Below are 17,962 nucleotides of genomic sequence, written 5' to 3' on the forward strand. Positions count from 1 at the left end.
TCTACAGTGTGGGAGCTCTTGTGGGCCTGTCCATAGCAGCTGTGGTTCTGCTGGCATTTATCATTACTGTGTGTGTTCTCTGCTATCTCTTTATCAGCAACAAGCCACACAACAAGCTGGACACCGGTCTGAGCTTACAGACAACAGGTGAGTTTCTTGTGGATCACATTCTACATACAGCTACATCTAAGCAACTGTTTAATATTGCCCTGGTCGGCCTGAACCTGAAAGTGGGCCTATTACAGAAAACAAAGAATAGACATTACACACATTGTAAAACCAGTTCAAGGAGACACGGTTTACACTACAGACTGACTTTAATTAAGTACATGCAGTTAAAAGACAATTAGGAATAGTGCACAAAGAAAAATATATGAGTAATAGGTTTAAATAAAGTGTTAATTCTAAAATAAAAACTTGAATCAGATTGTACTTGTAATGGAAACAGGGCAGAATGGTTAAATACTGATGGATTATGTTGTAGAAAACAGAGCCTCATTACTTGAGACAATCAGGAAAAATATGCACATAAAATAACCTAAAATACTGCATATTGCATATTACAGTTTTTGGAGCATCACTGTAATGCACTTTGCTGGTTACGAGGTGTTTTATGCAACTTTAAAATACCAATGCAGATTGTTCTGTATTTTTACCCACAATGCAGCCTTGTCCACATTTGTCCTGTATAATAGAGGGCACCTGCACATTTTAGCAATGAAGGTGTCTTGTTCAAATGTTATTGTGTGTTGAAAGACCAATATGTACTTGGTGTTGCCAGAAGTTGTGGTGCCATATTGTCATATTCTTGTGTGTCTTGTAGTCTATGCGTATGTGTGAATGGCATCACTTCTTGCACAACAATGTTTGTGATGTCAAAGATAGAGTTCGTCTTGCATTATGATGTGTGTTGGGTTTGAAAAAGTAGAGATTTTCTTATATGAACTAAAGATAGGATTGCAACCTTTTAAAATGCAGGAATCTGCACAGGGGGGTGCCAGTGACATCAGTGGTGGGACCGCTTTATGTTGGAGGCGGGCCAGTGACATAAAGGGCCAGGACAGTGATGCTGAGAGGCGGGACAATGACATGGCAGTCCATGATTGTCCAAATCTCAAGTGCAGCAGGGTACAGGACTGCCACATTTTCAGACTTCTGAAAACTGTGCAAGCAGTTTTGAACTGGGTAGCGGGTGTAAAAACCTGACTGTCCAGTTCAAAAGCAAACAGATGGCAACCCTTAATAAAATACTTGAATGTGAAGAGTATGTAACTATATAGCTATGCTGGGAATCTGCAAGCTTTCCACAGTTATATTATTATAAAAATGATCTTGTTGGGGATATTGGGAGATTGCAAGAACAACATAAAAGAATAAGAATACCTTATTAACCAACCAATATCTCCACTTATTTCCTCTCTTTCTCTTTACGCCTGCCTTCAGGAGGCTGACTTTTTTTTAGGGCCAAGGAAAGGCTAATTTGCTGCAGACTGTCAAAATGTAAGGCACCTCTAAATGATTGAAATCACTTTAAATATTATAAAAAAGCTGACTTTTTTTAAGGACCTCTGCCTTAGGCCCAGAATGTATATAACTACACTTACAGACACTTACAGAGATTTTATCCTACTACTACATAGGCTAGATTGCCTATTATCTTCATTTACATTTTGCTATTAACGATTTCACCCCCCCAAACATACCGATAAAAATGTGATTACCACATAAAATACATTTCTACTGTTTTTGCTAGATTCAGGGACAGTTTTTACTCCAGTGCTGTTAGACTGTATAACACACACCAATGTAGCAAGTGATAATATATATATATATATATATATATATATATATATATATATATATATATATATATGAAAACTGTTATCACTGAGTTGCAGCTGCATTCAGTTTGACATTGCCTATGAAGTCCCTAGAATGAGTATGGAGAGACTCGAGAGAGTCTCTGCAGTTGGGAAAGAATATATATACCAGGGATCCCAGATTTTCCTGAATTGTTCATGTCTATCCATAAATATGCTTGTCAGCTTTCATTAGTCATAATCCAGTTAATTTTATCCTTAAAGTGGGAATTGAGGATAAAGGTAATTTTCCAAAACTTTGTGATTGTAATTTCCGTTGCCAAGGAGTATAACGTTATCAAGGCTCTTGTGCAGTTGTCAATGTTTGGTATCTTAAAGGAGAACTAAACCCTGAAACTGAATGTAGCTAAAAATGCCATATTTTATATACTGAACTTATTGCACCAGCCTTTCAGCTTCTCAATAGCAGCAATGATCTAGGACTTCAAACTTGCCACAGGGTGTCACAATCTTGGAAAGTGTCTACGACACTCACATGTTCAGTGGGCTCTGAGCAGCTATTGAGAAGCTAAACTTAAAAAAGGTAATTAGGTTGGCCTGTAATATAAGTTGATGCTGATTATTAAATTTTTATGCTAGTTGTTTCTGTGCTACCATATAGTAATAGCACAGTATTCATTACTAATCAGACTTATTCTGTGATTTACAGTATATTCTATGTGTACTGTATATTGTGAGTCAGTCCTAAGCTCAGTAAGTGACAGCAGTACAGAGCATGAAAAGACGACGGGGAGCTACTGGGGCATCTTTGGAGACACAGATCTTTACTGCTAAAGGGCTTTGGTTGCCTTGGGCTGGTATAGAAGCCCAAAACATAATGTACAACATTTCCAGCCTACTTCTTTAGTAAAGCTTTAGTTCTCCTTTAGAGGACATATTCAGTAGTTTAGCAAAATGCATAATTTCCATGACACTTAAAATTCACTTTAAGTTTAACATTGCTTACATTTGCTCTTATTTGATGTCAGGGGGACATGCAGATGAGGACAGGTCAGTGGGGTTCTAAGCTAGTGCACATGCCTGGGACCTACTCATTCACTTGCATTGCATTAATCCTAGTTGTTGCCAAAATCATTATTAGTATGCAAATAAGTGATGTAGGGACTGGGCATACGCAAAAGCCCTCTCTAAAGCTTTCTACTCACTACTAATCTCTGCATTTACCGAGAGGAAGAGGGAATCTTTCCTCCAACAATTGCATTTTTTGTAGGCTTCATGGGTAGGTCATGAATATGTATTATCCATGCCTTTGTTTAATATAACAAACAGCTTTTTTTCAGACAACCAATGATAGTTAAATACAACACGAATGAACTGTATAGAAACTGGAACTTCTCTTTCAAAGAAGGAACTTTACAACTAGGCTGACACACAAGGCTAACCAGCTAGAGTCACGGCTTTTATGTGGTCCTCTAGAGGGATTCTATAGCCCCATTTCTACTCAGTGGCACCATAGATGTCTTTGTATAATATCATAATTTTAATGTATAGGATAGAAATAATTGTTATGTCAAGTGATGTGATTTATTTTTATTTTACGTTTACAGGTCCTTTACTATCCATTCTGATTTCCTATTTAAGGCTGATTATATTTCCAATAACCTACCTATTAATAAGACTAGCTAAAACAGTGTTAATACCTATGTATTAACTATTATATATGACATAGTTGCAGGACTGAATTTCATAGGATTAAACCTGATACAAGCATTGAAAAATGTTGAAATTGTGTTACCATTCAAAGCAGTCCTTGAACAGTTATATCTGCAGTCATAGATGAACAGATGTAAAAAAAATAGACATTCATGATTAGAAGTCCTTGACCTGCATTCTGCACTATGTGAGACACATTTAGTTCTTTCTGAAACCTTCTGTTGCTTGTTTGTTATTTTCTTTTTCCATAGACTCAGCAAGTAGCTAAATTGGAGACCTTCCTGGCTTTGTTTAATCTCTATTTAGAGAATCTGAATACACATTAGTGTGCAATGACAAATAAAAACGTTTTACTGTTGGAAGGTCAGGTGCTGCAGAATGACAGCATTTCTCTGGCAGTTGTTCACTGAACCCATTTCTCTCAAGTATCTCTATTAAATAATCATACTTTTGTTAAGAATATCCACCATATTTCATTAGCATTTCTATAAAAAGAAATTTTTGTAGTCCACAGTTTTCTGTTCCACAGTTTGACCACAAGTGCAGTTGTGGTGTCCTCTAAATTGGCTGCAGTCAGTTGGATAAGAAATCCAATTCAATAAAGGTACTTACCTGGAATTACTTCCAAAGGTGGCAGTAGCTCCAGGGTTCCTAGTGTGCGATACACCAATAAATGCAGCATGCTTATGTCGAAAGAACAAATTTAATTTTGATGGTGAGCGCCAGAAGTCAGATACTTTTGGCACTCAAAGTTCAAGAGCAGCTGAATTACTTTTCATATATCAGCTGCTATTGTGTCAGGCACAACTCCCTCTGGTAACAACAATGATGCTGTAATTATGGGTAAAAAAAACATTGCATTATGGGTAAAAACATGGTGAGTGCATTGAAAACTGCAATTTGCACACAACAGTTGCAGTCGTAAATAGCTCCTCTTATCTCTAGGTTTACCTTACACTTCTATCTGCCGATAGCAAACTTATATGAAAATGCCTAAACATTTGAATAAACTGAGGTAAAATGTGTATTACAAATTAAGTAGGCCAAATCAGAGTGAGGATAAGGAACCCCATAAAATGATGTGAGAATAGCCTTAGGTTGTTCCTGTTATAACATAATCTAGGAATGGGGAGACAAAAAATGTGAACTATTCAGTTTCCTGTTCCACCGAGGAGAGTATTGTGTTGTTTAGTTCATGAGGTAGTACCTGCCAGACTATAGGGACGTAACTGGTAGGGCTTAGGTAGAAAAGACAATTTCTTGGAGCTCACTGTGAGGTCTTGGTATGTCAGATGAGGCACACATGTTGTGTAAACTTGGTGCATAATATTATACTGTGAATATTTTGTGGAACTAGGTAAGTACTGTGCCATCTCATCTCAATAAATCTACTGTTTCTGTTTAAGAACCAATGGCGCCCAAGATTCTTCATCAATGTGTTGGAAATAGTTCAACCTCGTAACTCTTCCTTCTGTATTTCTGCAATGGCCTAGCAGAACTACAGATCAGAATTTTGCCATAAAAGTATTTGCCTGATGCTTTTACATTACCTTTCTTACTACCCTGCCATATTTGTGCAGCAGTAGTCCGTTAGCAACTAACAGGTTAAGAAGGGACAGTCAGGGAAGCTAAACAGTCAGGTTTAGGAAATGTTAGTGACAATTACTTACAAAAGCAGAACTATCAGCAAAAAACGATCAACATGACTTATACTAACTTTTAATGTAGATTAATATTTTGAAAAGAAAAATTTTAGTGTCAGTATCACTTTAACTGGAATTGACCCACCTGCTCAACTGGATGGCAGTAGATGGAGTATGGGTGGTGTATATACACAGGAGTTTTTTTTTATTTGAAAGCTCATTATGATTCTGTTGCTCTGGGAGAATTAGGGATTGCAATTTACAAGAGAAAAGTCATACTTGATTAACAGCAATGATAACCCTGGGTCGTCTTGTATAAATGAACTTGAAATTAATTGTAAGTGCGATGGATGCAATGTAAAGATAATTCAACTGTTTTTATGTACCTGGAAAATTTGACATTAACATCACTTCTCCATTTGAACTGGAACGCCCTGTTGTATCTCTGTTCCCTTTATCTAAATTACCTTCAGAGGCATCCATCGTCTATTAAAGGGATACTGTCATCAGAAAACATGTTTTTTTCAAAACCGATCAGTTAATAGTGCTTCTCCAGCAAAATTCTGCACTGAAATCCATTTCTCAAAAGAGCAAACAGATTTTTTTATATTCAATTTTGAAATCTGACATGGGGATAGACATTTTGTCAATTTCCCAGCTGCCCTTGGTCATGTGACTTGTGCCTGCACTTTAGGAAAGAAATGCTTTCTTGCAGGCTGCTGTTTTTCCTTCTCAATGTAACTGAATGTGTCTCAGAGAGACATGGGTTTTTACTATTGAATGTTCTTAGATCTACCAGGCAGCTGTTATCTTGTGTTACTGAGCTACTATCTGGTTACCTTCCCATTGTTCTTTTGTTTGGCTGCTGGAGGGGAAAGGGAGGGGGGTGATATCACTCCAACTTGCAGTACAGCAGTAAAGAGTGATTGAAGTTTATCAGAGCACAAGTCACATTACTTGGGGCAGCTGGGAAATTGACAATGTGTCTAGCCCCATGTCAGATTTCAAAATTGAATATAAAAAAATCTGTTTGCTCTTTTGAGAAATGGATTTCAGTGCAGAATTCTGCTGGAGCAGCACTATTAACCGAATCATTTTGAAAATTTTTTTTTTTCCCATGACATTATCCCTTTAACTTTTTGCCACTGTCAAACACCACCCTCCTTAACTTGGGATTGTTATTCAGGATTTCAGCTCTTATTATACTTCCCTTTGCCATGGGTTGGTTCGGTTAACTGATTTTGAATGCAATAGTCTAGGTTTCTTGGGTTTACCTCTTTCTAATTTTATTTTATTTATAGCAGCAATAACTCTTGCGGCTTTACCTCCCAGTAAACATTTGTGTTTTGTATTTTTTTAAAGTTTATGCTATATTATTATAGTGCTCTGTCAAACTGCAGTCTATGTGATGGCTATGCTCAGAAACAGGTTTCTTGCTACAGTGTTTGTTGTACAGGGTTTTATAGTGACTATGACACATGAAGGTCTGTGACACAAGAGGAACAATACAGTATACAATACAATAATGTGCAGTATCACTTTTATAAAATTCCCCTATCTATATAGCGCCCACATATTACAAAGCACATTTACATCAGCCCCTGCTCCATTGAAACTTACAGTCTACATTCATGCACACATGAATGAAATAACTTTTAAAACCCTAGGCTTCCTTCCCGCTCCTATTCAGAAATGCTAAAAGTACTTACCTGTTTGCTGTGCCTGTTTAGAAAATGCAAAGTAATGCAGTTGGGGTTGATGGGTGCCATCTCATTCTGCTTGTTGTCCTCTTCTCAACAATTCCTTAAAATTCCCACATGAACATTTAAAGGCACTGAAGCTTTATCCAAATTTGCCTCACTGCATTCTGACAACCCTCACCTGATAATTCTGGGAATATGGAATACTCCCCTGTATTACATCATCTGTAATTCTTTCCTGACACATAACCAAACATTTGAAATGGGTTGGTGGAAGCAGACACAGATATTGGATGGAAAGAGACTGTGGAAACTAATAGGAACTGAACCATTACACAAGTACTGACAGGTGGCAGTGCTAAGTTTTTAAGTTGTTTGTAATGAGAATATATTATTCATTACAAACAGGAAGATCCTCATCTGGTATTTCTCAGTGGATTCATGTGATAATACCTAATATCTAAATTCCCCTTACCTTCTGGATCTGCTGTCTTTTTATTTGTATTTTCATGTCATCTAATGGCCACAGTTATAAAAGTCCTAATATACAGTAAAATTTTTTTATTCTTCCCTGATCTTTATCAGGATGCAGCAATGTGTATATTAAAACAAACTGTACTATATTCCTTTGTAATCTTTAGGGGCTAATGGTTGTTGTAATGAGTTTGCTTATCCTCAGTTTCCAGCTGAACATGTTTCTGTTAGATACATTCTAGCTTTATAACTGCTTTTATAGTGATTGCCAATTCCAATTCTGTCTTCTGTTATTTTACATTCTGCAGGTAAATGGATTTTGCTCTTCTAAATAAGACCTGTACTGTAATAGCATGTTATGTTTCTGTGATAAAAGTGCCTGCTCGGGATATTTCATTGGGCAACAGGTAGGATACATGCTTTAATTAACCAAACTCAATAAAAGCCTAAAAGCTCCAGTGAGAGTTATACATAGACAGCTGGCAATGGCCCAAGAAGAAGTTCAGTAGTTAATGGCAGCTACGAACATTGTCTTTATAGTAAATAGTAACTCTAAAAGCTTTGTAAAGCTTGTAAATGAAACTTACAGAGCTTACAGACCAATTTAGTCAACCAAATTGTGCCATGTGTGCTAAATTTAGCAAAGTACGGTCTTCATTAAAGGAACAGTAACACAAAAATTGAAAGTGTTTTAAGGTAATGAAAATATAATGTAATGTTGCCCTGCACTGGTGTTTTTGCTTCAGAAACACATCTATATCTTATATAAACAAGCAGCTGTGTAGCAATGGGGGCAGCCATTCAAAGCTGAAAAGGGAGAAAAGGCACAGGCTACTTAGCAGATAACAGATCAGTTCTGTAGTATACAATAGAATTCTTCAGAACTGATCTGTTGTCTGCTGTGTATCCTGTGCTTGAATGGCTGCCCCCATGGCTACACAGCAGCTTATTTATATAAACTATAGTAATGTTTCTGAAGCAAACACACCAGTTTTACCAGTGCAGGGCAACAGTACATTACATTTATCTAGTATAGGTCAATCTAAAAAAAAAAAAAACTGGATTTGCTGAGTAATCAATGAAGACGTTTCACTACTCATCCGAGCAGCTTCTTCAGTTCAACTGACTGGTGTGGGAAGTTCTCGGCATATAAACTCTTCCACTAATCCATTTACAATGGCACATTGTAACTCTTCAAAGAGGTGACATCTGAAGAAACTCACAGAGGTTTATATGCCAAGAACTTCCCACACCAGTCAGTTGAACTGAAGAAGCTGCTCGGATGAGTAGTGAAACGTCTTCATTGATTACTCAGCAAGTCCAGTTGTTTTTAGATTGACCTATACTAGATATACCATGACCTGGATGAATGAAAATCTTCATAGTCACAGTACATTACATTGTCATTCATTTAAAACACTTTTATTTCTTGGTATTACTGCGCCTATAACCATCATAGAATCACTGATATATGCCCCAATTTTTGGAAGGGAAAACGTTAAGAACCCATGACCTCCAGGCTCTGAATGTTTCCTTGAAGATTTTTGATAAACCATTTGGAATATTTAGTAAAATAATTTAATTCTTGTGTGAGCATGTTTCTTGTTTAATATATAAAGATTTATATCCTTTAAATAGGATTAAATAATTATAAAAGAATGTAATATTTAATGAGACATTTCTGCAAATGTCTTGTCCTTTAATAATTATGGGTCTAAAATAATTCCAAGCCTGTTCCCATCTGGCCTATTCTAAAAGCACACTTTCTTTCTTTTTATTCTACATATTAGTAAAACTCACCAAATAATCTTCCACTGCTTATAAAAAGCATGACTGTTATAAGATTGAGATAGAAGCTGTAGTAAAATATAAATCACATCTACCGGAGAAATATATTTGCCAGAAATATGAAAGGTTCAGGAAATGAATTCTATTTAGAATAAGGGCAGATCCAGAGCTCCGAGGGCATGTCTATTTCAAGTATTTATGAACAAGAATGATCATAATATCAAATAAACATCTTTCCAATATCTTGATTTCCTCTAATGTATTCTGAAGAAATTCACTAGAGACTCTATTCACTATAAAGCACATCCTCTGCTTTTTTTAAAAAAAGATACTGACATGATTTAAAAAATTTATATCCCTGTCATGTCCAAGACCTTATGTCTAGGATCTTGTTTGTAGAACACAAAACATTTTCTGATGTTCTAGGACCCACTCACCTTAGATGCTGAGAAAGTTAGATTGAATACGGCAATATTACCCTATTCAAGTGGGCTGAAAATGGACCTGCAAAGTAAGTGAATTGGGCCTAAAAGAAATATCAACACCAGGTTGAATGGCAGAGATATGATTAGAGGATTAGAACATGGAATAGCACCACTTGTCCTTTGAAATACAGGTATGGGATCCATTATTCAGAAAGCTCCGAAATACGGAAAGGCCGTCTCCCATAGACTCTATTATAATCAAATAATCCCAATTTTTAAAACGTATTTCGAACGTATAATCAAGTAAGTACAGTAAGTCACTTTACTGTAATTTACTTTACTCTAAGAAGTGAAAATTTGTGCATGTTAATCAGCATGTTCCTTACCCACAATGCACTTGCTTGCCATGTACCAATTATTTTTAAATTATGTGATTTTTCACTTTCCTGTGGTGTGATATATTGGTTTAAATTAGAATATTACCGTCTGTAATCTATCCAAAGTAATGTGTCATTAAGTATGTGAGTGATTATTACAATGACCCTGGGCTTATTCCAGAGAGTACCATTATTAAGAGACTGTGTGCCTGTGATTTTAATTTGTGTTGTTTTATTCAATCATTTTTTTTCCATATCAAGGATCAAAGGTGAAGTTTCATGTATGTTTAATCGGGGAATGAATAAATGATTGCATATAGATGTATATATATATATATTACTAATACAAAGCATATATGGAGACAGTTTAATTCAGATTGCAAACAATTAAATACATTCATTCTTAACCTTTTTGAACATTTACACAAAACACACATCAGAAGCTTTCTCAGTAAATATGGGAAGATTACCTGTTTCACGACATATATGTGCCTCCAATGCTGTAGCAAGATTACTAGCCAAATCTAATATAATCCTTTATATCCTGTGAGACTTGGCATCACCCTCATCAAATCAAATGATAAATATCGGGTATAATTTACAAGCTGTTCACCCCCCCTTTTGACTATTCACTTCCAAAAATGTATAGTAATGTTATAGGTCTCACTTAATGAGTACCTGGGTGTTCCTTTTTAGTTTTCTTATTCCAAGTATGTAGTTCTCATCCTGTCAGGGGTGAGACAGGACGCCTGAGGCGGAAGCTCCCCACTGGTTTCCAGGGACATCAAAAATGCAGCCCCTGGTAACTTTAAGAGCCAAATCCCTGTTTTTTAAACTGGAAATCTGGCTCTTCTTGCACAGAGAGCATAATTGCTAGTATCCTGGACCCCTCTGACGATATCATAAGCCCCCCGGACCCCTCCAGCGCAAAAAGGTGAGCACGTGGGGGAGGGGTGCGGCAGCAGCAAAGGAGCCAGGATCGCTCCTGCATCCTGTTAATTGTTCTAGCTTCTGCTCCTATTCCCAGTTAGCGATTGAACTCCTTGTTACTCTGCTCCTGGTTACTGGTTCTGGTGTGTACCTACCTTTCCCGCGGCCTATCCTTTTCTGGCTTTTGTGGAACAGGCTTTGGCTCAGCTTCTCACTAGTCTCTGCATCATCTTTGCCTGTACTGTGCTTCTGTTTTTAAATCATCATCCCAAACTACTCCATGTACAGTAGATACACCTGGCATCCATCTGGACACTCTGGGAACCTGGTGCGCTATGATCTAGTAACTTAATTTGGTTTTTGGATTGCCTCATATGATAGCAGAAAGGCTTCAACAGAGGAACTGGGAAAGTTAGAGCCCATTGTTAGATCTGTGGGCTAAAAGATACACAGCATAGGGTTGCAAACAGACAGATGCAACGTAACAGTTCTATGCTTTACAAGTTAATGTAAAGTGCCAGAACCAGTACTTCATGGATCACAAAAACATTGATGCTAATGTAGGGGGTCAGACAAGCCTTCCCCCGTTCTGCCTGTGACATCAGAGACCAGTTACAGGCAAGGGAGTGATTGATTGGCTGAATGCCCCAGAGGACATCTGGGAAAGAGAGGAGGATCCAGGAAGAGCCTGGGTTTGCAGCCAAATCCATGGGGTTGGCAGGAAGAGCTTATAAAAGAGCTTGTCAGGGACAGACAGCTGTAGAAGGTTGGAGTCGGAAGCAAGGAGAAAGCCTGCTATGCAGATTCACCAGATAAAAGTCCAGTTTGCGGTACCAGAGGGGTTAAACAGATTAGAGTCAATTTCCAGGCAAAGATGCCAGTGCTGCTTGGAAAGACTGACCAGGGAGAGCTTGGAGAGGGATGCCGTGTGCTCTGCTTTGAATAAGAATTTGAGCTTCAGACATAAAGAAAGCCTGGGGTCTGTCTCTTGTGTGTGGAAACTTTGTCCACATGTGATTCCCCAGAGTGACGGCAGGTCTTGTTTGTGTACCTGCTATGTGGGAAAGGCTACTAAAACCAAAGGGAAAGGTACTTTGGAGCAAGTAGCGCTACCTGGGGACATAAGAGCTCTTGGGGAAAGGGACAAATTGCCAAGAACTAAACTGTGCTAATTGGCATTTTCCACCCGGAGTTTACTTTGTGACTGTGGCATTGAAAGACTGTGCCAGAGGTTGGATAGTCCACACCTGTTCCCCAGGGCAGGAGTTATATTGTTGTTTGCATTAACATTTTTTTATTTTTCTCTATTTTTCTAATATTTATTATTTATCTTGCTATATAAAGTTATATCGGTTTACTGCAAACGGTGCGGTTTATATTCCTGGTGGAGTTCCCCTGAGGTGTAACTCCTCAGTGCTCACTAGGTGGAGGCACTCTACTGTAAATCCCAGTTTCCAGTATCTTTCATGCAAAGAGGCTCAGGTCACCTGATCACTACAGCAACTGTGCCAAAGTAAGTGAGTGTTCCAACAATGGGTTACACTAATGCGAGCACACACTCACACACATACACATTAGGTGAATAAAGTTTATTTTCTTAAATTACCCTTTGCTGGAACCTTGTGCTATAAAAGGGGTCTTCCTTTATTTTCAGTTTTATTGGATGCTTTAAGTAAAACATTACATCTGTTCTATCTTTAGCTACTTCAAAGCTGGCACCACGCTCTTCAAAATCCTTGTGGATTACGCTAAATCTTGTGGTGTCCCTTAAAGTGTTTCCACCGTGCCTCCTGGGGATTCAGTACTATATTATATTATATACTCCATAAGAACCATTCTTACAAATATTGGACAGCCTAAGCAGGATGTTTGCACATGTATTTCTGTACATGTTCTTTTCATTTTACTTTTAAAGAAGATAAACATTTGTTTACGGTATGTGATTATTTATGTCATTATTGCAGTGATTCTTACAGTCAATTTCCTGGGCTTCTTTCAACCTGTTTCGATGCAGCACAGTCTTCCCAATCTCATCACAATTAAATCACAACAGTGACAGAGATGAAAAAAACTCATCATTTTATCATTCAACCACTGCCTTGTTCTTCAACGTTTTAACAGCAAAATGAGTGCCATTTCATGGAATAAACCAGTTTATACTGGTACAGTTATACATGATGGAAATGCATGATGTTACAACACAGCATTCATTTATTTTACTTTCTTAATTACTCAGTCCTACACAATTTATTCTGGTAGAGGTGTGATCTATTCTTGATACAAAAAAACTGCCTTAAGAAATGATTGAGTTGCAATGTTGCAAATAATGGAGACATTAAAATTAAGTGCAAATATTCATAATTTCCCCATCTTATTATTCCACCAAGCTATAAAAAAACATGAATTTTTGCTTCTAAAGAGATATATGGTACTGCATCATTCTCGCATTTTTCTTAATTGCTTTATTAAGAAATTAAATGTTGTTGTAATTTAGAATGAATGCCTCCAACTAGCTTTTAAAAATTGATATATCATATACAACTATAAATTAGTTATTTGTGTCTAATATATACTCATGCACTGCTACTGGAAATTGGTTGTGACATATGGCAAACTCAAACCCCAACGGGAGTGACTGGATTCTTGTCTAGGCATTCTCTTCTGCCTATAATATCCACCTTTGGCTTTGGGCCTGGCCTTTAACTACTCAGGTGCCACCAGGACTCACCTCACGAGAATCCAGTACTCCCACAGGGGCAGGCAAGGAGTGCCAAGTGTATACTCTGGGAAGGAGCTGGTATGGAAGGAGTTGTTTTCCTTCTGGACAGGAGCTGGATGTAGTCAGACAGGCCGAGGCAGAACCAGAGAACAGGAGCTAAATTGTGAGGCAAACGAATGTGCAGGGAGTCAGTGCAGATCAGGGGGTTTTAAAGTCAGGCCTATGGCCAATACGCAGATTGGCAACAGCTGAGTTCCCCATGCCTACCAGGGAATACAAGCAGATGTATAGCTGTGCACCTTGCCTTTAGGGGCAGATTTATTAAGGGTCAAATAGTAAATTAGAATTTCCCTTTTTCTTTTTTGGGGGGGAAATTTATCAAAGGTCGAGGTGAATTTTCGAATGAAAATTTTTTTAATTTCGAACTATTTTTTGTGTGCTTCGACTAAGGCATAGTCTAAAGTCGATTTGAATTTGAAAAAAATTAAAAAAATTAGATAATCAAAATTTATCATGTACTGTCTCTTTACGATTGTCTCGTACGATTCAAATTCAGCCGAATACGGACCTATTTGATCTAAAACGGACCTAATCGACCAAAAAAAACTTTGACTTAATTTCGGTTGGTCTTTTTGAATTTCAAAGTTTTTTCAATTCAAAATTCGGCCCTTGATAAATATGCCCCTAGGTGTCAAAATTCACACATTTTAATCCCCCAGTTACAATGTAAATTCGTATGTGAGATTTATCACACCTCGACCATGGAAACAATTCTAATTCTAATATTTGCCACCTAAAACCTGCCGAGTTCATTTTTACAAGTCAATTGCAATGAACCAATTGAATATGTTAATTGTCTTCCTGACATTCAAGTTTTTTTCCGAGGGAAAACTCAATTTGAATTTGATTCAATTCAAATTCAATTCAAATTTTCGGGTCAGGACTATTTGATCGAATATTAGACATTCACATTTTATCTTAAATAACCTCCCATTCAATTCGAATTTTTTAGAGTAAGAAAAAAAATTCCCAGATATTTGAAATTCGACCTTTAATAAATCTGCCCACAGCTGTCTGCCTGTATGGCACAGCAGTACCAGAGACTACACAACAACCTGCTGGCCACTGGTTCAAGCTCAGGAATGTTACACTAGTCTTCCATATGTAGTGGTATGTGATTATACTTCAAATCGGATTTAATAGTCTCAGTGCTATTTAATAAAGTTCTTGAACTTACTTGGACATGTCTATAGTCACACCATTGCCTTACCTATGTTAAGGCTGTTCCCTTTGCATAACAAACAGTAGATAAAGAAAAGTCATCAATACATCTTTCAACTACTGCCATGTTTTCTATAATTTTAGTCATTTTTATTCATTTAATGCAAAAATTCTGTTTATACAGAATATGGCTAAATATGATTGTATTGCCCAATGATACAGTAGGGTTTTCCCTTTTTTCTTTCTCAATTATGATCATATATGTTTTGTGCTGGCAGAATTAAAGTTCTTGCACATACTTGTGCTTGTCTATACTGGATATGCTGGATACCCTTCTGCAGAAATGAATACATGGCACAAAGAAGCTTTGTTCTTTATACTTACCATGGTGGTAATTACAAGGTCCCTTTTGCTTCTCAGTCAACAATATTTACAACTTGTTATCATTTTGCTTTGGATACAATTTTTTTGTAAAGATATTAGTATTCTTTAGAGAAAAATCAAAATAGAGAAAGAAAGGAGAAAGGGAGGGTTACATAATTTGAGGTATAGTTTTCTTATTGGCCAGTAATCACTTAAATGTTATAAAGGTAAGAGTATAGAGCTGATCTTGCAGTCAGTATTATAATAGAAAGCAGGACAAATCCAAGACAGTAGCTATGACTGCAAAGTGCTTTTACAACATGTTTCGGGCGTTGGCCCTTTATCAAGTGTGCAAAACCAAACACAAGGGAAGTATTTAAACTTTCCTTAACCTTTCACCTCTGGAGTGCATTCTGGGTACATACATCGACAAATGCATTTTAATTGTTGTTTCCATTAATTGCATAAATACAAATTACTTCATACAAGAATAAATATTAAATTACTTAAACAAGATGTGTTATACATTCCATATGTGATCAATAAATACATACATTCTTCAACTCCCTATAAAAAGTGTCCGGAGGTCTACGGTCTCCTCTGTACTCCTTTATTCTATAGTCGTTCGGCTTTGGCGCATCACGGTTGTTTCTTTCTCCGGTGTTGGGGTAAGCTGGTAATCCGTCCACGCTCCTTCTATGATGTTGCCTGTAGCGCTCCTCTCTCCAAGTGTAGATCTGCCCAGTTTCGTAATCGCGGCTATCACGTTGGAACTTGCGCCGTTTACGCTCAATAATTTCTATTTGCAGGTTATTCAGGATATCCCGATGTTCAGCCTGTGCCGCTTCCACTTTTGCTGCACCCAAACTCTTAATAGTTTCAACTTTTGCTTTCAAGGGTTTCTAGTAAGTCTTTGAATTCTGTATCGAGGCATTCAATAGTCAGAATCATGTAATCAATTGAGCACTTACTACTTATTTCTTGCCATCGCGTGCACATCAACTGGTTATTAGTGCATAAATTCGGTTTATTATTAACCCTTAAGCCTTTAGGGATCTTATTAGAACAAACATATTCCGTCAACGTAGAGCGGTGTAGTTTCAAGTTCAGGAGTCTTTTTTCAAATAATAGTAACTTCTATCGGTTCTTTATTGGGGGGACTCCCCAAATTTAGGGCTAGGTTATCCCCTTGTCCCAGTATCCGTTCTATTTCAGTATTGCTTTATGCAAACAATGAGGTGATTTATTGTTCTCCATTCCCCAATTGAAACATAACAACAGGGCTCTTTGAGCTGTGTGCTACAGTCAAACACAGCAAATCCGGTAAATCAATTATAAATAGGCTGTAGCTCACCTTTAGTTTATGTAGGTGGAATCTCCTGCAAGGTGTCCTGTGTCCACACCCAAATTGATACAGTCAGTATTATAATAGAAAGCAGGACAAATCCAAGACAGTAGCTATGACTGCAAAGTGCTTTTATTGGGGAAAAGTGCTCCACAAGATGTTTCGGGCGTTGGCCCTTTATCAAGTGTGCAAAACCAAACACAAGGGAAGTATTTAAACTTTCCTTAACCTTTCACCTTTGGAGTACATTCTGGGTACATACATCGACAAATGCATTTAAATTGTTGTTTCCATTAATGGCATAAATGCAAATTATTTCATACAAGAATAAATATTAAATTACTTAAACAAGATGTGTTATACATTCCATATGTGATCAATAAATACATACATTCTTCAACTCCCTATAAAAAGTGTCCATGCCCCACCAATACACGCTGGGTCTCAACAAAGCTCATTAAATGCAGATCAACATTTCCTGAACATCTGGATGACTCCAGATTATTTGAAATCTTCACATATTGTTCCCTGTGGATGGCCAATTTAAAATCCCTTATTATAATCTGCCAGTGCAATTATATATTATTCATGATATATAATATAATAATAAAATATTACAATTATTTTCGATTTACAGTTTATACCCAGCATGACTAGGAATTCCAGGCAGCAGGTCACAAAAGAATGCAATACAAATCACATATAGATTCATCAGCAAATTGGACACACGGGGATAAATTTAATTCCAGCAATAGAGTGAAATTGTGCCACTGTTTGAATTACACAATTTTAAAATTATCAATTGGGCTTGTCTGTAACAGACTTAGCCTGCATAACCTGTCATAGGGAATATCATTATAGGTACTTTTTTTTTTTTTGTTGAAAAAACCCTGTAATTTCAGATTTAAAAATAGAGATGTTAGGTCGAAAGCCCTAATACCCAAATATTGGACATCAGAGAGAATTCCCACAATTAAAGAGTGGGCGGAGGAAGTGCAAGAACTCTATCTATTTGAAAGACTAAAGGACACTGGAGAAGGACAAACGCGAGAGACTCAATGCAGACAAAAGTGGTGCCACTGGCTGATATACAGAAACACCGGAATACAAGGCCTTAGTCTCCTAAACACCATAAAGCTTTTAAAAAAGAGACCACCTAGTGAAGAGATGGGTTCAGTGACAGTATACATACAGGTGCTCCTGGCGCTCTTCCCTCCATGCATTTTACACACTCCCATGTTCTAAATATCTTCACTCAGATGCCATATATGAAAAAGTTATGCTACATGTACCAATACCCGATACCCTGCTTTAGCATCGGGCAAACAGAATATTCTAGCAATTGATCTGCACGATAAACGACATCACTCTGATCCTGTTCCCCCTTTTTGATTTATTTTTGCTTCCCCCTCTTTATTTTCTTTCTGGAATATTTACATCACGA

General features: G+C 37.3%; 1 protein-coding gene across 1 annotated transcript in view; it reads left to right on the top strand.

Annotated features, from left to right (window-relative positions):
- The window catches only part of shisal2a.S (shisa like 2A S homeolog), a 49,606-nt gene that overhangs the window by 23,260 nt on the left and 8,384 nt on the right, over nucleotides 1-17,962 (top strand). Inside the window, exon 2 of the mRNA XM_018259850.2 lies at nucleotides 8-147. Coding sequence (XP_018115339.1) covers nucleotides 8-147 — 140 coding nt within the window. The remainder of the gene's footprint in view (nucleotides 1-7; nucleotides 148-17,962) is intronic.

Source organism: Xenopus laevis, chromosome 4S (genome assembly GCF_017654675.1).
Source record: "Xenopus laevis strain J_2021 chromosome 4S, Xenopus_laevis_v10.1, whole genome shotgun sequence".
Classification (NCBI taxonomy): domain Eukaryota; kingdom Metazoa; phylum Chordata; class Amphibia; order Anura; family Pipidae; genus Xenopus; species Xenopus laevis.